Raw genomic sequence first — 25141 nt, 5'->3', positions numbered from 1 at the left:
GGTATGTAAATTCTGTATGCCCCCTGCTGGTAGCCCTGCCTGAGCGCTTTCCAGAGGCATCTAGGTGGCGACTGTAGGAAACAGAATGCTGGACGATGGAGCTTTTGGTGTGATCCATCACTTATGTTCTTACAATGAAATAGTTTGAGCCATATAATTCCCTATGCAGTTCAAAGCAAACTGAGGGCACCCTTATTATTTTTGTGGCCCAAAACAGATTTATTTGTTTGAAGCATTTATAAACAGCTTAACTACAGACAGAAGGCCTTCTTGATAGTGACGCCCTCCCTGTGGAACACCCTCCCTTCAGATGTCAAGAAAATAAATAACTATCTGACTTTTGGAAGACATCTGAGGTAGCCCTGTATCAGGACGTTTTTAATGTTTGATGTTTTTGTATGTTTTGATATATGCTGTGAGCCGCCCAGAGTGGCTGGGGAAACCCAGCCAAATGGATGGGGTATAACAACAACAACAACAACAACAACAACAACAACAACAACAACAACATACACTCATTTCTAAGTGGTGTAATGTTGCATGTTGCATTTTAAATTATGGGTGTTCACATATATGCATCATGATTTTTTGTTATACAACTCCATACAGCCAGATCCTGTTTGTAGCTTTAATTCCTTTCTTGTGTGGGGGGTGGGGTGGCGGGTGGGGTGGGGTGGGTGGGGAAGCTTTAGGAATGTTTTGTAGTGTATTAAATAATTTCTTGCTTTACCATTTTGTCCCAACTCCCAATAGTACAGGCAATCCTGAGAGCAATAACATTATCCAGTAGCATCCACAGGTCACCAACTCTGTAATAAGTCAACTCTACTTTCCAAGTAAGAGGCAAGACAACATCAGGGTGGTCAAGAGATTAGTCCTAAGGAACTATTTATGCTACAATTTCCAAGCTGCATTATCCCTGACCTGCAATGACTTGCTAGAACAGTTGCCCTCTTAAGGCACAAGAGATTTTCTGCCATTCTTCACTCATTTAAGTGGGTGAAGTTTGTATTTCTCATATTTAGTCTCACAGCTCTATTTTAACAAACACAACATGCTTCATATATGAAATAACTTGCTTTTTAAAATGCATTCTATTTCCAGGGGGGAAAAGAAAAGAAACAGATGCTAGACTCCATGGGGCACCAAAAGTTTCTTATTAAGATACTGATAATAATTCCATCTTGTTATAGTGTTGCTGGGGGGAGGGGTTTACTTTTGAAACCAGTCTGTGGAAAATTGGGAAGCTAAAGTGAAGTTTGTTAAATACACATACAGTAATGCTTTTCAAAGTAAACTTTGAGGGTCAACCCCTTATTTTGCCATAACATATTTCTGCCTCGATTACAAATGGCCCATATGTGTTTCAAACACGCCTTATCTCTTTAAAATAAATGGCCGTAGTAAGAATAAAAAGACTGAGATTTGGGTAAAAGCCAGGGAAGCATGCTCTGAAATGCATCTTTTATTACTGAGCCATACCACTTTACAAATTTCCTATCAGAAGCAACTATGAGATTAACAATTGTACATCATGATTGGTTTTAACACCTCACTACTTGTGCTGATAACAATATTAAAGAACACCTTCAGGTTTGTTTTTCAAAGTATGTATAGTTTGTCACATGCAACCCTGATGTTACCCTTGATTAAAATGGACACTCTTTATTCCTTACTCAAGTGGGATTTGCCTTTACTAACACAGCTATCATGCTGAGAGAAAGGTCACAGCCAAATCAGCTTATATTGTGTGTGCATTGTGAATATATGCAAGAGAATTATCAGACGTCCCCGGGGATGTAAATATTCCCAACCAGTACCGCTTAGAAGATAATAATGCAACACTTCAACTCATAATTATTAAAGCAGAACAACATATTATAACTCCCAGTCCAGAAAGCCACATAACACAAGCTAACTTTAAAAAACTCAAAAGCTTAGATCAAATCGTTTGAGGAGGAGGAGCTCCTGTTGCAGCAGCCACCAAGCCCTAGTTAAGAGCAGTATTCCAAAAAGGCTCTCCGGGATAAAACTGTCTTTGAAAAGAAAGCACCAAAGGAGCCAGGCCTGGATGGGCCTGTGTGGTGGAGGTGGCTCACTCTCCCAACATATGGGGGGACAGGACGATGACACACCAACCAGAGCACCTGATCAGCTTTGTTGGTGCAGTTGCGCAGCACCAACCTCACCACTGTTCTGCCCCGCCCTATCCAGGTAAGATGCAGCAACACCCCTGTCAGGAAGAAGGCTCCACCCCACTGAATTGGACTGCTATTGAGCCAGACACACCTCTCTCAGAGGTTGCTCTAAAGCTGTTAACAACTAAATAATGGCAAGGATGGTATTTTTCTGCCTCTTCAAGTGACTGCAGCACAATAACAACTGCCTGGTGGTGGTCTAGTACCCACTCAACTACATGGTTACCAAATGATTAACAACAACAACAATAATAATAATATATTTTATTTATACCCCGCCCTCCCCAGCCAAGGCCGGGCTCAGGGCGGCTAACAAGCAATAATAAAAACAAGTTGAATGAATACAACTTAAAAACAAGATTAAAATACAACATTAAAATATTGAAACATTAAAATATTAATAGTCATAACTTCTAATTCAGGGGTAGGCAACCTAAGGCCTGGGGGGCCGGATGTGGCCCAATCGCCTCCTCAATCCGGCCCACAGATGGTCCAGGAATCAGTGTGTTTTTACATGAGTAGAATGTGTGCTTTTATTTAAAATGCATCTCTGGGTTATTTGTGGGGCATAGGAATTCGTTCATTTTTTCCCCTTCAAAATATAGTCCGGGTCCCCACAAGGTCTGACGGACAGTGGACCAGCCCCCTGCTGAAAAAGTTTGCTGGCCCTTGTTCTAATTAGTTTAACTAAGGGGAAAGCGATGGAGTACTGTAAGAACTTGCGTGCCACACTAGTGGTCTCCCTCGCCTCAAGATGCCCCCTTGCTTAAGCCAACACACCCTTTACCTCAGCAGCCAATGCTTGCAGCTAGAACAGAAAGGAAGAATGGGGTCAGCCATGGTCTGCTGGAGGCCAAAGGATCAGTTTAGACACACTGTTTTGCTACACAAAGGCAGGAACAGTTTGAGGCTGCTTGGTAGCAGAGATACCCTTTAGCAGCTGCTCAAAGCAGAAGGGAAACCAAGAGATAGAGAAAGACTGGGAAGCTGTGGAGGTTCAAAGAGAGTCCCTTTCTTGGGGAGATAAAGAGCAGAGGACAAGGGGGAGTAGCTCCCTTCCCCTTCCCCAGTCAAAAAATGAGGCTTTATTTGCTATTGCTTGTCCTTGCATGCCCTCTAGTGGTTACTAACAGGAGTGTAAATAAAAAAATTCCTTCCTGTAGCACCTTAAATCATGGAACTTTGGAGTGTCAGGCATAGCCCTACTGGCTTTAGCCCAAACGTAGCAGAGTTTTCCTGCACAGCGAAGAAGCTAGTTGCGGTAGTAATGACTAGTCAGCTAGACTCAGAATAACTATTTACAGGATTTATTAAAAGGAAAAAATAAAACCAGCAGAGTTTCTGCATACAAATAAAAGCAAAATAAACCCTCTTTCTTTCTTTCTCTCTCTCTCTCTCATAACCATACACAGCACTTCTAACTCCTAACACACCTCACATCAAACTGTGCTAGCAATCCCTAGATAACAGAGTTGAGTGCTGCTCGTTAACCAATCAGAGTGAGTAGTTTCTAGGTCAAGCAGACCTGGGCTTTCTGCCAAGAGTAAATTGACACCAGCTTGAGTTAATTGGTGAAGCTAGAATCTGCAAGTTTCCCACGAGAACCAATTAACAGAAACTGAACACCCCCTCACAGATTCTGCTGAACAATTAACTCCAAATACACCTATGTAGGAGATTATTTTTCCAGCAAACCTAAACCCTTGCACATACGCTTGTTCTTTATCTTTGCCAATGGTTTAGTTAACACATCTGCTACATTTTCTTCACTTGACACATAAGTACAGGTGATTACATTGTCTTGTACACAGCAACGTACATTTTGGTATTTTACAGAGATATGTTTTGAACGCGATTTGAAGCCCTCTGTTTTACTTAAGGTTATACAAGCTTGATTATCAATGCAAACTTGTACTGGTTCTCCACAATTCACATTTAAATCTGCCATCAAATGCTTGAAATAAATCACCTCGTTGCACAATTCACTCAATGCAGCATACTCTGATTCCGTTGATGACACACTTACAACGTCTTGCTTGCGTGACCGCCAGCTGATTAAAGCTCCACCGACCATTATAACTAGTCCTGTGACAGATTTTCTATCTGGCAAATTTCCCCAGTCACTATCACAGTAGCAACTCAACATTTCATCCTCTGAAGAATTTAATTGTAACATATAGCCAATTGTCTGTTTGAGATACCTCAGAACTTGTTTTACCCCTTTCCAGGCATTTAGTGTGGGTTTTGAGACCAATCTACTTAATATGCCTACTGCATAGCTAATATCAGGTCTGGACCACTGTGCTATATACAATAAACTTCCAATTACAGAGTGATATACATCAGGATGTTCAAATTCAGGACTCTCATCTGTATGAAGTGTTTTTATGAAACCTGGATCCATAGGCACCGCTGCCCCTTTGCAATCCTGCATCCTGTATGTAGTCAGTAGTTGTTTAACTTTGTTCTGCTGACTAATTAGGCAGCTGCCATCTTGGGCCCAGCACACTTCCAACCCTAGATATGTCCTAACCGGGCCTAAGTCCTTCACTTTGAACTTACTGGACAATTGCTTGGCAAACCTTTTAGTTTGTTTATCTGTTTTACAGGCATACAATACATCATCTACATAAATCAGACAAAATTCTTGATCACTGCCTGTACCACGTACATAAACACAATTGTCAGCTGTACTCTGCTTGAAACCAAATGACACTAAGGCCTCATGGAAACATCTGTTCCAAGATCTTGCAGCCTGTTTGAGACCGTATAAAGCTTTGTTTAATTTCAACACTCTATTGGAACCTGTCTCATAACCAGGCGGTTCGGCTAGATACAGGTCTTCTGATATTGATGCATGTAAATATGCAGTCTGGATATCAAAATGGTTTAACAGGAGTTTTCTCTTTGCTCCAAGCGTTAAAATCAGCCTTACACTGTCCCCCTTAGCAGTAGGGGAAAAAGTTTCGTCATAATCTTTTCCAGGCCTCTGAGAATATCCTTGAGCAACTAAACGAGCTTTGTATTTGTACTCTCCTGTCACCAGAGGTTTAAGTTTGTACACCCACCTGCAGCCTACAATCTTTGCCCCCTCAGGCGCTGCTACTGGTGTAAAAACCTTGTGCTCATTCAGAGAGGACATCTCTTCCTCCATTGCCTGTTTCCAGCGCTCTGCCTCCTCTTTTGGTAACTTTAACACCTCCTGAAAACTCTTGGGTTCTGCACTTACACTAAACACATTTGCAGTATCTGGGGAAAAACGCACCGGAGGCACTCCTTTGTTTTGTCTTTTAGATCTTCTGGGAGAAAATTTTTCTTCTGACCCACTTTCCTCCTCAGAACTATGACCTCTCTTTTGTTGCTTAGCAACTGGTCTTTGGCTAACTTCACTTTCCTGAGAGCTCTTATCTGAACTTTCCTCCCCCTCAGACTCTGATTCCCTGTGTCTACCTTCAGAGTCATGAAGCTCCTGGGAAGGTTCAAACCAAACCTCAGAATTGGCATGTAGTCTCTCCCAGCCACTATGTTCACAAAAACTGGCATTCCTGGAGATCACAATGCCATTCGTCCCTTCAGCAAAGCGGAAACCTTTTCCCAGCTCCTGGTAACCCACAAACACTAGCTGTTTGGTCTTAGGATCTCCCTTCTTTCTCATTTGTTTCGGAATTAATACCCAGGCTTTTGATCCAAACACATGCAAATGGTCAATTTTGGGTTTTTTCTGAAACAATTTAAAGTACGGGGTTGTACCTATTGTTTGATGGAAGAGCCTGTTTTGGAGATAACACGCGGTGAGCATGCTCTCCCCCCAATAAGACATGGGCAAATCAGCATCATCAAGCATGGCAAACATCATATCTTGTAAAGATCTGTTTTTTCGTTCTGCAACACCATTCTCCTCTGGGGAAAAAACGTTCGTTTTTCTATGCCCAATGCCACGCTTTTGTAACCAATCTTTAAAGGCATTTGACATAAATTCGCCACCTCTGTCCGTCTGAATCCTTTTGAGTTTAACAGACAGAAATCTTTCCACAGATGCCACCCAGCCTTTAAACTTAGTGAACACGTCACCCTTATTTTTCATGGGAAAAACCCAAGAATAACGCGTGGCGTCATCCACAATTGTTAGTGAAAAACGCGATCCACCCCTGCTTACAGCAAATGGACCAATTACGTCCATGTGAACCAGCTGTAGCGGTGACTCACTAACTCTGTCACTTCTGGGGTAAGAGACTCTGTGGGTTTTAACCTTTTTACAGACATTACAATCAAGGTACTTGTTACAACTCTTTAAATTACCCCCATCAGCCAATTCAGACATTTTTAGTACACTTTTCCAGCAAGCATGCCCCATTTTCCTATGCAATAAGTGCACACAGTTGTCATGTATAGCTTTGTTATTCACTGCAGGCTGAGATTTACTGACTACTGCTGCAACTTGAGATCCTGCTTTAAGCCAAAACAAGCCTCCCTCTGACTTAGCAGTGCCTAAAATCTCACCAGCCTTCTTAATAATGCAACTGTCTCCTTCAAAATGCACTTTAAACCCAGCTTTCAGCAAACAATCTACAGACATCAGATTGCTTCTTAATGACGGCACACAAAGTACATTTTGCAGGCATTCACGAAGACAAGGAACAAAAACTGCACCCCCCGAAATCACTTCGGAAGTACTTCCGTCTGCTAGAGCCACCTGGCTGCGCTGTGCTGAGTTCTTGGAAACAAACAATTCATCTGAATTTACGATGTGGCGAGACGCTCCCGAATCGACCACCCAGACAGCTTGTTTCTCATCAGCAATCTTGACCTCGCCGGTCACCAGCTGAGCCGACTGTTTTCGTTTGAAGAAGTTCTTTTTCCGCTGCTGCTGCTGCTGATCTCGTCTCTGCTCCTGCACCGGCAACTGAGACTTGACCAACTCCGGACATTGTCGTTTTAGATGCGCTGAAGACCCACATCGGAAACAACGCCTAACAGCAAACGCTGACTCCTCACCAGTACGCTGCTTTTGCTCCACCTCTGGCACGGCATGAGAACTCCTTCCAAACCGTCCACCTGTAGAAGCCTCTGCAGCCACCGACCTTTCTTCCCTCTTCTGCCATTCTTCAATCAAACGCCCAGTAACGTAACCGACTGATAAATCACGCTCCTGTATGCCTTCTAGAGACAAAACTAAATTATCCCAGCTTTCCGGGAGAGAACTCAAAATAATAGCCACCTTCTCCTGCTGGTCTAGTGCACAGTCTCTTTCCTGTAGCGCAACAAACTTTAACTGTAAACTGTGTAGGTGTTCCTGCATTGTAACCCCAGGCTGTAACATTGCCTTGTACAATGCCTTGCGAATGAACAGCTTGGAAACCGCTGTCTCACGCACATGGAGTTCTTTAAGTGCTTGCCACACACCTCTAGCTGTCTTGATTCCCCTCACATACGGCAACTGGGAATCTTCCAGCCCCAAGACAATTGTGACCCTTGCTCTTTGGTCTTTATCGAGGTCTTCATCATCAGGCTTCGTAGGAAACTTACTCACCACTTGCCAGAGACGATCCCTCTGCAGCACTGCCTGCATGCGTTCCGACCACAGCAAGTAATTGGAGTCATTCAGACGCTCAAAAGCCATCTGAACTGGTTGTGAGGCCATCTTGAGAGCGATGTCCCTGGAACCCGGAACCAGCTACTCACGACCACCGAGAGAGAAAACAGGAACCACAGCACCCAGCACTCACACGCTGCAGCTGTTGTCCTTGTGTCCACTGCGTCACCAGCTCACAACAGTCAGGAACCAGCCACTGTCCATCTGCTGCACCGACAGGAACAACAACTTCTGGGACTACTGGAACCAACACCGTTGATGCTGACACCACCACAACTCAGGCTGGCAGCACAATGCCCATAACCTCATGGAACTTTGGAGTGTCAGGCATAGCCCTACTGGCTTTAGCCCAAACGTAGCAGAGTTTTCCTGCACAGCGAAGAAGCTAGTTGCGGTAGTAATGACTAGTCAGCTAGACTCAGAATAACTATTTACAGGATTTATTAAAAGGAAAAAATAAAACCAGCAGAGTTTCTGCATACAAATAAAAGCAAAATAAACCCTCTTTCTTTCTTTCTCTCTCTCTCTCTCATAACCATACACAGCACTTCTAACTCCTAACACACCTCACATCAAACTGTGCTAGCAATCCCTAGATAACAGAGTTGAGTGCTGCTCGTTAACCAATCAGAGTGAGTAGTTTCTAGGTCAAGCAGACCTGGGCTTTCTGCCAAGAGTAAATTGACACCAGCTTGAGTTAATTGGTGAAGCTAGAATCTGCAAGTTTCCCACGAGAACCAATTAACAGAAACTGAACATTAAAGACCAACTAAGTTAGTTCTTGGTATAAGCTTTCGTGTGCATGCACACTTCTTCAGATACACTGAAACAGAAGTTGCCAGATCCTTCTATATATTGAGAAGGTGGGGAGGGGTATTACTCAGAAGGGTGGTGGGAATCGGAGATTGGCAGATAGCTGAGATGAGCCTGTTGACGACTCTTAACGACTGTAATAGGTCTTACAGGAAAAGGCAAGGGGTGAGGAGGTGAGAGATGGCTTAGTCATGTATAATGAGATAAGAATCCAATGTCTCTATTCAGACCAGGTCGCTCCATTGTTTTAAGTTTGGTAATGAGTTGTAATTCAGCAGCTTCTCTTTCCAGTCTATTTCTGAAATTCCTTTGTAGTAAAACAGCTACTTTGAGATCTTGTATAGAATGTCCTGGGAGATTGAAGTGTTCTCCTACTGGTTTCTCTGTTTTGTGATTCTTGATGTCAAATTTATGTCCATTTATTCTTTGGCGTAAGGTTTGGCCTGTTTGTCCAATATAGAGAGCTGAAGGACACTGTTGGCATTTGATGGCATACACAATGTTAGACGATGAGCAATTAAATAGTCCCGAGATGGTATGTGTGATGTTGTTGGGGCCAGTAATGGTGTTGTCCGGGTGTATGTGGCAGCAAAGTTGACATCTGGGTTTATTGCAGGCTCTGGTGCCAGTGTCCGTGTTAAGTCTGGTTGTAGTATTATTGTGGGTTAGGAGTTGTTTAAGATTGGGTGGCTGTCTGTAGGCAATGAAAGGTCTTCCTCCCAGAGCTTGAGAAAGAGAACTGTCATTGTCCAGGAGAGGTTGTAGATCTCTGATGATGCGTTGAACTGTTTTAACTTGGGAGCTGTATGTGATGACTAGTGGTGTTCTGTTATTTTCTTTTTTGGGTCTGTCTTGCAGCAAGTTCTCTCTGGGTATCAGTCTGGCTCTGTTGATCTGTTGTCTAACTTCATCTGCTGGGTATTTTAGTTCTGAAAAGGTTTGCTGTAGATCTCTTAGGTGAGAGTCTCTGTCTGTAGAATTGGAACAGATGCGGCTGTAACGTAGTGCCTGGCTATATACAATGGACTGTTTGGTATGTTTGGGATGGTAGCTAGAGGCATGTAGATATGTTTGTCGGTCAGTTGGTTTACGGTATAAGGTGGTGTCTATGCGTCCATCCTGTATTTTTATAGTAGTGTCCAAAAAATGTATTTCTTGCATAGATTGATTCATTGTAAGGTTGATTGTGGGGTGAAAATCATTGAATTTCTGGTGAAAGGTGTCCAGGGTCTGTTGACCATGTGTCCAGATGATAAAAATATCGTCAATGTATCGCAGGTACAAGAGAGGTTTGAGTGGGTAGGAGTTTAGGAAACGTTGTTCTAAATCTGCCATGAAGATGTTGGCATACTGTGGGGCCATGCGGGTGCCCATTGCTGTGCCGCTGATCTGAAGGAACAGGTCATCACCGAATTTGAAGTTGTTGTGGGTAAGGACAAATTGGCAGAGTTTGGTAGCAAGGTCCGCTGTGGTTTTATCTGAAATGGTGTTCCTTATAGCTTGTAAACCATCGTTGTGTGGGATGTTGGTATACAGAGATTCCACGTCCATAGTAGCTAGTATAGTATTGTTGGGAAGATTATTTAAAGATTGTATTTTTCTCAGAAAATCTGTGGTGTCACGTACATAGCTGGGAGCACTGATGGCATATGGTTTCAGAACAGAGTCCATATAACCGGAGACACCCACTGTAATAGTGCCAATACCTGAAATGATGGGGCGTCCTGGATTTCCTGGTTTGTGTATTTTAGGTAGAAGATAGAAAGTTCCTGGTCGAGGTTCTGTTGGTGTGTTGGTGAGGATCTGTTCTTGGATGTGTGGGGGTAGCTCCTTAACAATCTTGTTCAGTTCTTTCTTGTATTCTTGTGTGGGGTCTGAGTCCAATTTTGTGTAAAAGGCGGTATTGGAAAGTTGTCTGTGAGCCTCCTGAATGTAGTCAGTTTTGTTCATGATGACAACAGCTCCCCCTTTGTCTGCTTCTTTAATTATAATGTTAGGGTTGTTTCTGAGATTATCTATGGCTCTCCTTTCAGCATGGTTTAGATTTTGTTGTAAGCGATGGTGTTTTCTGGTTACATCTGTTTGGATTCTGTGGCGGAAGCAGTCAATGTACAAGTCCAGTGTGGTATTGCGTCCATCAGGAGGGGTCCATGTGGAGTCCCTTTTTGTGTAACACTTTTTCAGTGGTAGTTGGTGGTCAGTGTTCTGTTGGGAGGGTGGTTGTTGTTCTCCAGTGGGTTGAGAGGTGTTGTGTTGTGAAGTTGTTGTTTGTTCTGATTTGTCTTGTTGTTGTGTGTGTTGAAAATACTCCTTCAGGCGTAAACGGCGGAAAAAAGCTTCCAAGTCCCCGTAGAACTGGATCATGTGTGGGGATTTGGCAGGGCAGAATGACAGTCCACGTGAAAGGACTGATTCCTCGGCTGGGCTGAGTGCTTGCTGTGAGAGATTGACAATATTGTTGATCTTGTTTTGATTAGTAGCCTGTAGGACTAACAGGAGTGTAATAACCCAAAGCCTTATTAGTGTCAAGAAGAATTCCTTCCTGTAGCACCTTAAAGACCAACTAAGTTAGTTCTTGGTATAAGCTTTCGTGTGCATGCACACTTCTTCAGATACACGAAAGCTTATACCAAGAACTAAGAGTGTATCTGAAGAAGTGTGCATGCACACGAAAGCTTATACCAAGTGTGCATGCACACGAAAGCTTATACCAAGAACTAACTTAGTTGGTCTTTAAGGTGCTACAGGAAGGAATTTTTTTATTTGGACTATGGCAGACCAACACGGCTACCCATCTGTAACTAGTGTCAAGAAGGTTTTATTATTATTATTACGCAGCCCTTGTCTGGCCCCTCTCTCAGAAGAACTGTGGAACCCCTTTCATTTTTCCACTTTGTGTTATTAAAAGCTTAAGTGCCCTGCTGGGAGTTGGGAGTCCAGCATAGCACCACTCTGATAAGAATGTGCAAGCTTCTGTTTCCACGCTCTTGCCCTTTCCATGACCAGAGCTTGGATAAAGCCTTCTGTGCAATGAAATATGAAGGCAGGCCTTTCCCCTATCTCCCTCACACTGGAACATCCAGTGCCCCAGAAAAACAGCTCCCAATGGTGGGGGGATCTTTTGAACATTGTGGAATATGGCATGGGGGAGAATAATGGGAAGGGAAAAGCTGGTGCAAATTGCAGAAGCACCCTCTATCACTCCATTTAGTCCAATGCATTTACATTGTCTTGTAATGCGGAGCGAGTGGCTTAATAATGTTCCAGTTTCAAGACTGTCTAGAATATGTACATTATAGGTACTTATCACTCATATTTATTTCTGTTCAGAATACAAATACCCTTCTACAATCAGGCCCAATTAAAGGTCTGAAAAGCAAGAGAGCCAGCCAATCTTTTTTAAAATTATGCAGACAGCATTCAAATGAATGTCTCCACAAAGGAAAATCTATATGCTGGTGGGGCGGAACTCTCCAGAAAAGTTTAGTGATCATTACAGCATAAATGTGGAATACTCCCACCCCCGTCAGGGACCGCATGCCAGTGGTGGACAGGAGGCCAAGACAGTGGTTGGTAGCAGAGCTGTCTTTCCTAGTGGGCTTACTGGGCGCATTGCGCCAGGGCGCTGGCCTCTCAGGGGTGCCCCAGCGAGTGGGAGAGCTGTGTGGCTTTGCTGGCAGCCTCCCTCTCCTTTCCCTGCACACATGCCAGCTGTGCCCTGTCAACCATATGGCTGGCAGGCGTGCAGCTTCTTTCCAGGGACGCGGACTTATGAAAAATATTGGGGGGGGGGCCCGGGAAAGCTCATGAATAATAAATAAGCTCATGAATATGCAAATAAAGTGGCTCCGGCCCTAAATAGGGCAAGCCACGCCCCCCAGCCAGCCGATTGGCTGGCTGGGAGGTGTGGCCAGTCGGGATTTCCCTGTTCTCGCGGGATTTCCGGCAGTGCCTTGGCAGTGGCGGTGGTGCTGCGAGGCAGGAGCCCCCGCCCCCGGGGATTCCCTAATCTCGCGGGGGACGGCCGGGGCTCTCCGATTAGGGCGCGCGGCTGGCTGGCTGGCGAAGGAGCAGGTGGGGAGGAGGCGGGGGACGGCGGCGGCGCTCTGCTGGAAGGGCGCCCGAGATTATTGGGGGGGCTGAGCCCCCCAAAAAATTTTTTTGAGGGGGCTCGAGCCCCCTCAAGCCCCATGGAGTCGGCGCCTATGCTTCTTTCCCAAGCCTCCATGGGAGGAGAGCAATCCCCACAGAGGCTTGGGAAAAGGTCAACAACTCTGGGAAACGGGGGAGGGGGGCACGCTGGAGGGATCTTTGAACCACGGCGCCGGTTATGCTTAAGACAGCACTGGTTGGTAGGACTACCCCTTTTATCCCCCCTAAATTCTGCCACCCTCTTTCATCTCTGTCTTTCCATCTCTTTCTCTGTCTCTCCCCCTTCCCACTCTTCTTACCTAGTAGGCTGCTGGGGGGAAGGAGAGATTGCTCCTGCAAAAGATCGGAACTGCTCACTAGTGGAAGACTTCCCTCCTTTGTTATTCCATCACTTCACCTATTCTGGTTCTTCTATTCCCCCTCACCAGCATGAAATGAGCCCTTTGGCAGTCCATTCCTGATTTCAGAAAGGTAAACAGGTACCCTAACAATTCATTAGAGGGATACCTCAAGACATGCCCATTCGCCTTTCAGCGGGTATTGATATATGTGGCTCAGTAACTTAAATCATAACCAAACCAAAACAACATTCTGCCTGTGGTTCCTGAGTGACACATTTGACCTGTATAAAAGTAATGCTTTGGACTCACAAAATTTTCTGTTTTACCCATTGTTGCCACTGTATCACCAATACAAATAAAATAAGAGACAAAAAAATAACCACTAAATGGAATCCCCACATCCCAATGAGCAATCATCTATCTATCTATCTACAGTATATCATCTAAACATATTTTAAATAAACATATATTGATATATTTTCTATTCCTGAGCCAGCACTTAGGATGTGGAACCTTTCCAATCACCATAAAACTAGATTATGCTAGCAGTTTCCTGTAAGGATAAACGTGAATAAGAAATAAGAGGAGCCACTCATCCTATTTCTTAACACCTCCTATGCCTATCAGCAGGAACGCTAGCTAGGAATTTGCTCTCCTTTAAGTACAAAAGGACTCCAAGGGATTTATTACCTACGATTTAGTACTCTAGTGAATCATAGCACAGCTTTTTAAAAGGAACGGAAAAAGGCCAAAAGATTTATATCATTTAAAGCATATTAGCATTTAAAATCCTTCACTTGGAAGCTTCATAGCGGATATTCTGTCCTTTTTACAAAATAAATTGCAAGCAATTAATGAGAAAATAAAATAGGCACACTACCATAGTGCTAACTGATCAGCACAGTGCTTTTTACCAATGGAAATAGGTTTTGTTTTTTTAAAAACATTTCAGATTAAAGGTGTGTATGGGGGAAGATAAGGACTCATATTTTGATGCCAACAATATCATGTGGTTTAGGGGAATTTCTAGGCAAGAGAAAAGCTAAAAATGAAGTATCCCAAAGAGCAGCACTACGAGGCTGGATTTACTATGCTTACCTAAAATAAAATACTATCAGTCCCTTTATACACCATCATAACTGGAATTTCATATATCACTATATATCACTATGGGGCATCATAGTTTCAAAATATTTATGGCACAGTGCCCATGGATGACGTGAAGTGCAAAAGAGTCCCCTCTTTACAACTCAAGATACCCCTCTAATTATACTCTGTGTTAAAACAATTGTATTATTGTACCGTTAACAAAATCCATCTGCAGAAAAACCAGAAGTTTAGAACAATGGTAATACCTGCTGTAGGAGAGTTTGCATGATGAGATTTTTTTGGCAAATTAAAGATCTGTTCACCAGGATCAGGCGGTGGAATAGCATCTTGGCCTTGCCGGGCCTCCACTGGATCATATTCTTTCCCATCATAGTTAGCATCAAAGAATTTCTTAAACCACTGTATGAAATCCAAGTTGTCTTGGAAGCGCCCCTTCACTAATTTCTCAACTGGAATAACCTGCACAAAACAAAGCAAGACACACCAGTGATTTAAAGTGATAACTGAGGCGTGTCAGTGCCAATTCATTTAAGAATTTTAAAACCATACATTGTCTAACAAAACAATATCCAGTGCCATATATCTTATTCTGTTTTGCTGAGTTAGACGGCAGCCTCATCTTAAGACATCCTCAGAGTAATATTACTTTATTGCTTCTACTTCTGCTGCTACTACTACTTCTTTTGAGATTTGCTAGACAGAGAGAGCATATGTTTTGAAGGGCTGGATAAAAATTGTTCGAATAAATCAATGAAATAAAAATTGAGAAATATAGTGAGCCAGAAAACACATCTCTGAAATATATGACTATAAGTTATCCTTTCAAAACTCTGTCATAACATGTTCTATAGTTACCTTATCCACATTCATTCGTTTAAATGATGCTTGTAGAAGTTTGAAGTTATGAATATATTCATGTTCCAGCTTTGCTTGAAATTTAACTTTCTTCAAGCTAATACAGCCTGGGAACAACATATCCATGAACTGGCAGTAAGCTGCACCTGAAACAAGAACAAGAAAACACAGCATATGAATCACAATGCAAGTCACTGAAATGGTAAACATTTGTTCACAGAAGACAAAGTAACCCGGCTTACAATCTGCTGCTGCAATATTGTGCATGCATAAAATCCGTATCTTATCTTGGTACTGAATACATGCAAAATGCAGAGTTATTTTCATACACTGGGCAAATCTTTTAAGAAGGTTTTCTAGTTAAATCAGCATCATTAACAGATAAGGGCAAACTGGGTGGGGAACCACATGTTGAGATTCCTTCATTGCAGGGGGCTGGACTAGATGACCCTCGGTGGTCCTTTCCAACTCTACAATTCTATGTTCTTTGACACATCCATTGGATTTAGGTTCCATTGATTTTGTATGACTTGTTCTTCTAAATCATGCATAAAATAGAGACACAGGAATCTGCAATTAGCCATTTAGGATGCTAGATTGTATGCCTCTGAATCCTAGTTGTTGGGGCGAGAGAGAGAGAGAGAGAGAGAGAGAGAGAGAGAGAGAGAGAGAGCGCTATTGCACTCATCCTGCTTGTGCGCTTCCCATATGCATCTGGTCAGCCCCTGTGAGAATAGACTGCTGGACTATTTGAGACTTTAGAAGAGCACTGCTGGATCAGACTAATGCTCTTAGGTTGTGTTTTGTTTACAGCAGGGGTGGAAAGAGGATCTAGCAGGCAGGCAGAATCTGAGCTCCCCCCATGAGCCATTGTGACAGGGGGGGCGGGGCAGCTGATCCCAGTGGTTCTTGGCAGCCAGCACTGCTTGCCAAGGCACAATTGGGAGTGCACTTCAAGCTTCCTGGTGGTTCCTCTGCAGTCACATTTTGACCTGCCCCATCCTATTATGTCAGGTGTGGGGCAGGTTGACATGACTTGGGGAAAAAGCAGTATCATGGGCTGAACCAGGACCCCCTACTAGGTCTAATTTGGCCCAAAAGCCACAGTTTCCCCATGCCTGGTTTACAGGATGGCATGAGTAGCAACAAATGTAAATTTGATTGCAGTTCACAAATTCTAGTCCATGGCCATCAATTCCAAGAAGCCACTTCCATTGTTAGGAAGCCAGGACAAGGACTACTGAGCATAAGGCAAGGATGAAAAGGAGCTGGAAGGCAAAGACACAAAATTGGAGAATGATCTCTGTTGAAGAGGCAGAAAGGTTCTGCTAGGTTTCTGTTTTTGAGGTCTCAAGATGATGAGCTGCAGTGGGGAAAATGTGCTGGACCATCAAGGCTCAAAGTTTTCCAACTGTCCCACCTCAACCCATTGACTAGAGATCCTTATAAGAAGGAGCTGTTCCCTAAGGATTTATTCCTGCTCCCTCTCAACATCTTTTTCTTTGGGGTGGGGGCTGCCCTTTGCCTTTCGTCAGGAATATGAATGTATTCGGCTTTTAGTTGTTGTTTCTTAACTATAACATTTTGCTGTATTACTGTATTTTTCGCCCCATAGGACACACTTTTTCCCCTCCAAAAATGAAGGGGAAATGTGTGTGCATCCTATGGGGTGAATGCAGGCTTTCGCTGAAGCCTGGAGAGCGAGAGGCATCGGTGCGCACCGACCCCTCTCGTTCTCCAGGCTTCAGGAAGCTATCCGCAAGCCTTGCAAGCCCGGTGGGAGTTCCCGCGGGCTCACAAGGCTTGCGGGCAGCAGCCTGCAGCCCCCGCGAGTGTCCGCAAGCCTTGCGCGCCCGGCAGGAGGTCCCGCCGAGCGCGCGAGGCTTGGGGCGGCAGCCTGTCACCCGAAGCACAGGGAGCCCTCCGGAGGGCTCCCTGTGCTTCGGGCGAGTGTCTGCAAGCCTTGCGCGCCCGGCAGGAGGTCCCGCCCGGTGCGCGAGGCTTGGGGCGGCAGCCTGTCGCCCGAAGCACGGGGAGCCCTCCGGAGGGTGCCCCGTGCTTCGGGCAGGTGAGTGCAAGGCTTGGGGCGGCAGCTAGGGCGGGGGGAATTTTTTTAAAAAAATTCATTTCCCCCCCAAAAAACGAGGTGCGTCCTATGGGCCGGTGCGCCCTATAGGACGAAAAATACGGTGGGTTTTTTTGTAAGTTGCTGTGAGGTTTTTTTTCACTTTCATTTTGTATTTATGTGTTACCTTTGTGAGCTGCCTTGGGGGCCTTTTATGGCCAAAAGATATAGAAATAAACAGAAACAACAGAAACAAGCAATAATGATGGTGGCAGATGCTTTCAGCTTGCATACGTATAGATGAGGATCAGAGTTCTCATTCAGACTTCCTCAGACTGGTGCAAGTCCTACCAGTCAGCATTAAAATCCTATACACCATTACATGAAGTTCCACTGAGATGAGTGGAGCTTTTGCTAAGTATATACACAAATCTCTTTTTGTCTTAATTCACTGCTTACAGGTATTTACAACACAAAATGTGTGTGCATGGCTATTGGAACAACTTGTACATTTGTTTGCACCTGCCAAGTTGATTATATACAACTGTGCCACAGACTACTTGCCCATTATCAGCACTATTCAATTAGTGTTTACAGGCCATCATTCCTTGTCCCTTAATATTCGGCAAGCTTTGTTGCCAATGACAGATACTTGTGTTTCTCCATCTCCCTGGCATCTATTTTGTCCTTTCTATTCAGGAACCCAATTTCATGATAATCTTCCATACAAATACTGAAGATGGGGAGAAGAGAGAAAGGAGAACTGCAGGCGGTTGACTTATTAACACACTCTCTTCCCAATTCAAAGTATAATGTTTCTTTAAAGCAGATGTCTACCTACAGAACCTTTCTGGTTAGTTTTCACAAAATGTAGAACACTCCTCAAACCTGATTTGGAAGTAGAACCTGTCATCACATGAAACAGTGAAAAGGAACAACATGTTAAGAGAATACTAATCCACGTTATGGGATTTGGAAGATATGCCCTCAAGAGGCATGTAGCAATAACCCTAGCTAGTATTAAAAGCCATAAGCAAGAGAATCAGCAGAAGAATAACATAATTAGAAGATAACTGCTTAGGAAACCAACCTTTTATGAACCACAAAAATGAGCCCATACCAGGAACTGCACAAACCAAATGTTTGCTTCAGGCACACCCTCCTCAATATGCTATTTTTGTTGGGAGAGGTAACTAACAATGACTGTGTTCTCACGTATAATACTAACATGTTTTGTGCTGTCTGAACAATATCTTGTTTAGGCTCATGTATGTCACACTGACTCCTGCCAACCTAGCAGTTCGAAAGCACGTCAAAGTGCAAGTAGATAAATAGGTACCACTCCAGCGGGAAGGTAAACGGCGTTTCCATGCGCTGCTCTGGTTCGCCAGAAGTGACTTAGTGATGCTGGCCACATGACCCAGAAGCTATACGCCGGCTCCCTTGGCCAATAAAGCGAGATGAGCGCCGCAACCCCAGAGTCGGCCACGACTGGACCTAATGGTCAGGGGTCCCTTTACCTTTATGTCACACTCAACACTCCCTCTCCCACATGGCCAGAAGGACCTGGACATCTGCTGCATTTAGTTTCACTTTCCATGCATCTTAGTTTGTCCTCACTTACAAACCAGAGATCTGTAAACAAATTTTGGTTGAACAAACCAGCTTCATAACCCATGGGCTGAAGCTGACTTGGTTTGAAGTTGACTTGTTTTCAAATCAGCCAGAATTTGTTTTAAACCATGATCTCTGGTTCATAATAAGGCCAGAGCATGATTCAGGGAGATTGAAACTTAATGCTTCAGAAGTTGTTCAGTAAATGTTTTAAAAGCTTTAATGGATTTGTTGTTGTTGTTGTTTTGGGCAGTAGATGTTATTTGTTCTTAAGGTACTTGATTTAGGATTTATGGCATAAGGGTGGATTAAATCTCTAGCTGAGAGAGCACAGGGCTCAGTGCTGGAAGTCATTTCCACAAATGGAAGCCATTACCCTTATCACTATTGTGGAGAGCGGAGACTGGGAACGTCTGACCCTCCAGATGCTGTTGGACCCTAACTCCCATCAGCCCCAGGTGGGTGGGCAATGGCCAGGGTTCATGAGAGCTGGAGGCAAGCAGGATCTGGAAAACTAGAGGTACCACACCCATGGTGCAGAGAACAGCTGACGTTTCAGAGTAGGAAAACCACAGAACTCTGCACATGATTAAAAAGTACTCTTTCCTTTGTTAGTACTGGACAATTACTGGTTTGGAGAAGGAAGCAACTATTTAAAAAATGTTCCAAAAGTCATCATTTGTCACTGCTGCAAAGGACCCTAACCAGAGCTGTCAGCATTAAATATACCTTTTGGGGGGCATCTTTCTGAAAGTGGTCCAGTATTTCCTTTGATAGCATAATGTGCTTTATTTCCTCTGGGGTATTGATTTAGTCATCAATGTTTTCAATATTTACAGGCTGGGTTACAGATTGTATTTGCAAACGTGGCTGTGTTGGGTACATGCATGAGTGGTAACTTCTTTTTGACCCAATTAGAATGCAGAAATTCTATACTGCTTCTAGAACTGAACAGAAGGCAACAGACAGCAGATTATACCACTGCTAGTCATTACACAGATCTGGCAAACTAACCCTTCCTTTTCGTTAACTTCCATTACATGTTTGTTTATGTACAAAAACAGAGTCACGCCCTATCACGTGCCATCACAAAAAGACTCCTTAACTAATTCGGCATAGCAGGCCAAATATTGCTATTTTTAAAGTTTTAGTTATTTTCTTTTTTAAAAAAAGGAAAGAAAGGGACATAACTGCAGTTTGACCAACTTCACAGTATATACTGTCACTAATACGTACAGCCTTCAGAAGCTGATAAAAGAATAATTCAAGCTTGGTTTAACAATCAATCTCTGTTCACAGGAAATTCTTGGAATTGTAGCTCTGGAAGGGTAATAGGGGGCTCATAACAATTCTCTGAACCTTTATGAAACTACAGCTCCCAGGATTCTTTGGGAGAAGACATGACTGTTTAAAGTATTATCATACTGCTTTAAATGTATGGTGTGAATATAGCCTAGGTGTCCAACAAATCTATAGAAGCCATCAGGCACAGAAGGCGGATATACAGTTGGGTGATATATTTATCTCTCCTTCTACACAAGTGCCATAAGAACCCTGAATCTTATAGTCAGGCACAGAATTCAGTTTTTATCCCAAAAGACACAGCTTTCTTTAAAAAGACAAATGAACAAACCTGGTGATAATCAGAAAGGGCAGAAGGGTTGCTGAGAACGATTAAGCTGGAAGCAAAGCTCCAGTTCCCTTTATAACACTTTACTATGACCAGTAAGAGTGGAATAAATAGAATAAAACAGAACAGAATCAGCATGTTGAATTATGTTAAGGGTGTGCAAATTTGTTTAACATGCACCATCTAAACAGGATGAGGAATTCAGCTTTGATTGGCACAGAATTTGTGTTACCTGAACACATGATATACACTGGCTAGATTCGATTAAACTTTCTGTTAAGCTGCTGAGTTCTATCTGTCTGACGCTATTCTGATTCACTTATTTGTACATGGAAACTGCTGTATATATGTGGCTGGTTGCAATGGGAGGGGTGTGCGCGAGAAGTCTAATTCTCCTGGGCCTTGATACATCATTCCTTACATCTCTCTTCAGCACCACTCCCATGGCCCAGAAAATTCTTAGTGTCACATTGCTTCTTCTCCCTGTTAGATTCAGCTCAGGTATGGTGAGGGAGTTCTCCCCCTACGCCCAATCCAGTAAGACATCATGGCCTTGTTAGCTTAGGAGTCAGGTTTGTTGCACCTTTGCAACAAAGCCAAAACCTGGCAGCTACTGCTGCTGCTATGACCTCTGAGTGTCTCTCATGTTCATCTTTGTGGGTATGTGGGTGTGTCACACAGCCAGAAGAGATCCCAGACAACTGGCTTTTGAGCACAAATTATTTTTCTACCAAGAATACATGCACACACACAGTTTCCAAAGAAGAACATAATTGGTAAGCTGGGGACAGCACATCCAGTACTCCTACTGTCAGGGACTGGGCAGAGGAGGAGTAACAGTGGAGACCGCCTCCCATCCTGACCCTTCCAGGGAGTAGTAGGAGGAAGACAGTAGAGAGTTACAACAAGGGTTTGAAGGAGGTCGTAGCTCAGAGGCAGAAAGGGAAAGTTGGGAAATCATGGGAGAGACAAAATACACCCAGCTGACATGTTGTCATTAGATAGCATTCCAGACCCTCCATCTCCCGGAACCCGGCAAGCCTTAAAAATAGGAGAGCAGAGAACTCAAAGACAGAAGGCATGTAGCAAGACCCGTAGAGATGATTATGATGACGACGATGAATGAGGAAGTGGGAGAGAGGGGGGAGGAGGTTCACTCAGGACACCGCCATTATCCAAGAGGCTGGGTTCTACAGCCTCTCTGTGTAAAGTCTGAAATAAAAAAGGACTGTAAGAATCTTTTCCTTGTCTTTATACTTTCCTGAGCAACCAGCCAGCAGCCACTGACAGCATCCTGACACCTACACCTCTTGCACTGCTGAACAGGTAAGTGCAGTCACAGCTCAAAACGCTGATCATCAGTCTGGGCAGGGGCGAAATCTAAGCACTCCTTCCTTCTGTTCTCTATGTAATCAGTGAAGTCAGAACTGACATAGTTTGCCAGCTGACTGATGGGTGGAGACAGGAATATCCTTGTGGATGAAGTGAGTACATAACTATGTGTGAACACTTTTGGATGGAGGCCCATATCACCATATAAAAGATGTGCTTATCTGAATACACAACTTGCAAATACTTCCTTGTTGAAATGAAAGTTACTGCCTTCACTTTAATGCATCCCACTCCTTCACATGTATGACCACTTGCATACAGAAAGCTATTTCCCAAAAGAACTATAATATTAAAGGGTCTGGACACCAGAATCTTAGGAGTCTACTGGGTAGCAGCTGAGGAACAAGCTCTCTACAAATTCACAGATGGGACCCGCACAGCAGCATCTTGCAATAAAGTATGCATGATGTTACTTTTTTGGCAAGAACAGAAATAGCTGCAGAGCAAAAGCAGATTTGTTTCACAGTGACAACATTCCAAAATTGTGAAAGAAACTTGTTAACATTCTTACTTATGGAAGCTACTTTGGGTTAAATGTTTGGTTTTGCTTTCTAGATACTTAGTTGGACAATGAGTTTCGAGAAAGAGCACTGTATGTTGTTTACAAGTTGGTGTAATGGGTTTTCCCACCCCACCCCCCAACTCGACTCACACATATGAAAACAAGTTTCACCAAGTTCAGAGGCTGCACACAGCTAAAAAACTGTATCAAATATACATACATATGGGAAATCTTTGGCTCTCCAGATGTTGCCAAAGTACAACTCCCATCATCCCTGGCCAATGACCATGCCAAGTCAGGTCAGGTCAAGTCGTTTTATTATGGCCAATGACCAGTATCAAGATAAAAATACCAATTACAAAATTTAAAAGCTCAAAGCGGTTAGAATGTCTTATTACTTCAACTAATTGGGAAATGTATTTTTTAAACTTATATTCAGATACTATTTCTGGAAAAGCCATCTTAAGGACCATCTCCCAATATGGCAGCCTGTATCTGTGTCTGAAATTTATAGTCTTGTAGCCCAACTAAAATCAGGGAAGGCCCTAGAGCAGAATTTAATCCCACCACAAGTTATTAAAAACAATTTGGGCTCCTGGGCTCCTATTCTGGCCTCTCTCTTTATTTGCATCAATCAATATGGATAAGCTCCCTTTGACTGAAGGTTGGCAGTCATAGTTCCCATTTTCAAAAAAAGGTCAAAGAATGATCTGGCAAACTACAGATCGATTCGTCTACTTAATACCATTAGCAAGTTCTATGCAAGACACCTACATAGGAAACTCTTGGATTAGCTGGAGCAAGAGAACATTCTAGCAGACAAAAAAGCTGGTTTTAGGGAAAGGCGATCTATTATCGATCAGTGTTCCATATTACATCATTTGATTAGAAAATATTCCTCTAGTGCAGCGGTTCTCAACCTGTGGGTCCCCAGATGTTGTTGGACTACAACTCCCATCATCTCTGAGCTCTGGCCTTGCTAGCTGGGGTGATGGGAGTTGTAGTTCAACAACATCTGGGGACCCGACCCACAGGTTGAGAAAGGCTGCTCTAGTGATACAACCTCTCTATATGCTGCCTTTATGGGCTTTAGAGCAGCCTTTGACTCTATAGCCTGACCCACCTTGTGGGGAAAACTGGATACATCTTTGATCAACAGACAGTTACCCTATCTAATATGAACATTACACAAAGGGACTTCTCTTAAAGTAAGATATACTCCCCAGGGGTCATCTTACTAGAGCAATTAAAACTGAGAAGGGAATTAAGCAAGGCTGCATACTGGCATTGGTCATTCTTTCTGGGGCTGATGGAATCACAGTTCAACAACATCTGGAAGGCCAAAGGTTCCCCAGACCTGTCTAGATTTTGCTAATGTGATCAGAATGTAGAGGCCTATCTGAAAACAAGCAAGATAACCACATCCCTATAGATCTTGTGATTAATTTCAGGAAGTAAATTTACTGAAATAGAAGTATGGCTTGAGGATTTGCAGATAAGCAGCAATAATCACAAGAAAGTCAATACAGTAAAATAATTAAAAATCTGTAAACCGATGCAGCCTATGTAAAGAAGCAAGATCTGTTTAATCTCACTCTGCCTTGATCTAAATTCTCAGGAGAGCAAAGTGTAACCAATTAACCAAACATATCACACAGCCTCCATTCCACAGCTATAGAGAGAATGTTCTTTCAATTAAAAGTACATATTGCTTTCACTCCATGAATTCACATTACAATTTTAATCTGGAACATAACTGGATCCTTTAAAAAAAAAAAGCTAGCAGTGCAGTCAAGTTGTTTAACCTTTGATGATCTGCTGCTATAACTATTGAGAAATAAGAATATGTGAAAGGCTTTAGAAAGACACCACAGGCACTATAGAAGTAAAATTACAGCAAGCAACATATAAACAGAACTGCAGGGTTCTGCTAAGGAAATGTCTGGACAATCTGGATTTCTGAAATGAGAATCTGCCAAAGCTTCTGGATTAGAGCAGAAACAATCACAGGGCCTTGCTAAATATGTGCTGAGTCATCTAATAAGATGCATTGCAAATCTTATTTATCAACGACTTGGATGATGGACCCAAGGGCATCCTGATCAAATTTGCAGATGACACCAAACTGGGACGGGTGGCTAACACCCCAGAGGACAGGATCACACTTCAAAACGACCTTGACAGATTAGAGAACTGGGCAAAAACAAACAAGATGAATTTTAACAGGGAGAAATGTAAAGTATTGCACTTGGGCAAAAAAAATGAGAGGCACAAATACAAGATGGGGGACACCTGGCTTGAGAGCAGTACATGTGAAAAGGATCTAGGAGTCTTGGTTGACTACAAACTTGACATGAGCCAACAGTGTGACGCGGCAGCTAAAAAAGCCAATGCAATTCTGGGCTGCATCAATAGCAATATAGCATCTAGATCAAGGGAAGTAATAGTGCCACTGTATTCTGCTCTGGTCAGACCTCACCTGGAGTACTGTGTCCAGTTCTGGGCACCACAGTTCAAGAAGGACACTGACAAACTGGAACGTGTCCAGAGGAGGGCAACCAAAATGGTCAAAGGCCTGGAAACGATGCCTTATGAGGAACGGCTAAGGGAGCTGGGTATGTTTAGCCTGGAGAAGAGGAGGTTAAGGGGTGATATGATAGCCATGTTCAAATATATAAAAGGATGTCACATAGAGGAGGGAGAAAGGTTGTTTTCTGCTGCTCCAGAGAAGCGGACACGGAGCAATGGATTCAAACTACAAGAAAGAAGATTCCACCTAAACATTAGGAATAACTTCCTGACAGTAAGAGCTGTTCGACAGTGGAATTTGCTGCCAAGGAGTGTGGTGGAGTCTCCTTCTTTGGAGGTCTTTAAGC

The 25141-nt window shown here is 43.3% G+C and overlaps 1 protein-coding gene and 1 long non-coding RNA gene across 7 annotated transcripts in view; one reads left to right on the top strand and one right to left on the bottom strand.

The window, feature by feature from the left end:
- The window catches only part of MAPRE2 (microtubule associated protein RP/EB family member 2), a 99564-nt gene that overhangs the window by 10923 nt on the left and 63500 nt on the right, over positions 1-25141 (bottom strand). For all 5 annotated transcript variants that reach the window (XM_081205890.1, XM_081205892.1, XM_081205891.1 and 2 more), the window contains 2 exons: positions 15063-15208; positions 14453-14666 (listed from right to left, as the gene is read on the bottom strand). In XM_081205890.1, coding sequence (XP_081062016.1) covers positions 14453-14666; positions 15063-15208 — 360 coding nt within the window. The remainder of the gene's footprint in view (positions 1-14452; positions 14667-15062; positions 15209-25141) is intronic.
- The window catches only part of LOC308593481, an 88932-nt gene that overhangs the window by 33619 nt on the left and 30172 nt on the right, over positions 1-25141 (top strand). The window lies entirely within an intron of this gene.

The sequence above is a fragment of the Podarcis bocagei genome, assembly GCF_964188305.1.
Source record: "Podarcis bocagei genome assembly, chromosome: 8".
NCBI lineage: Eukaryota > Metazoa > Chordata > Lepidosauria > Squamata > Lacertidae > Podarcis > Podarcis bocagei.
This window is presented reverse-complemented; position numbering and strand designations above follow the sequence as displayed.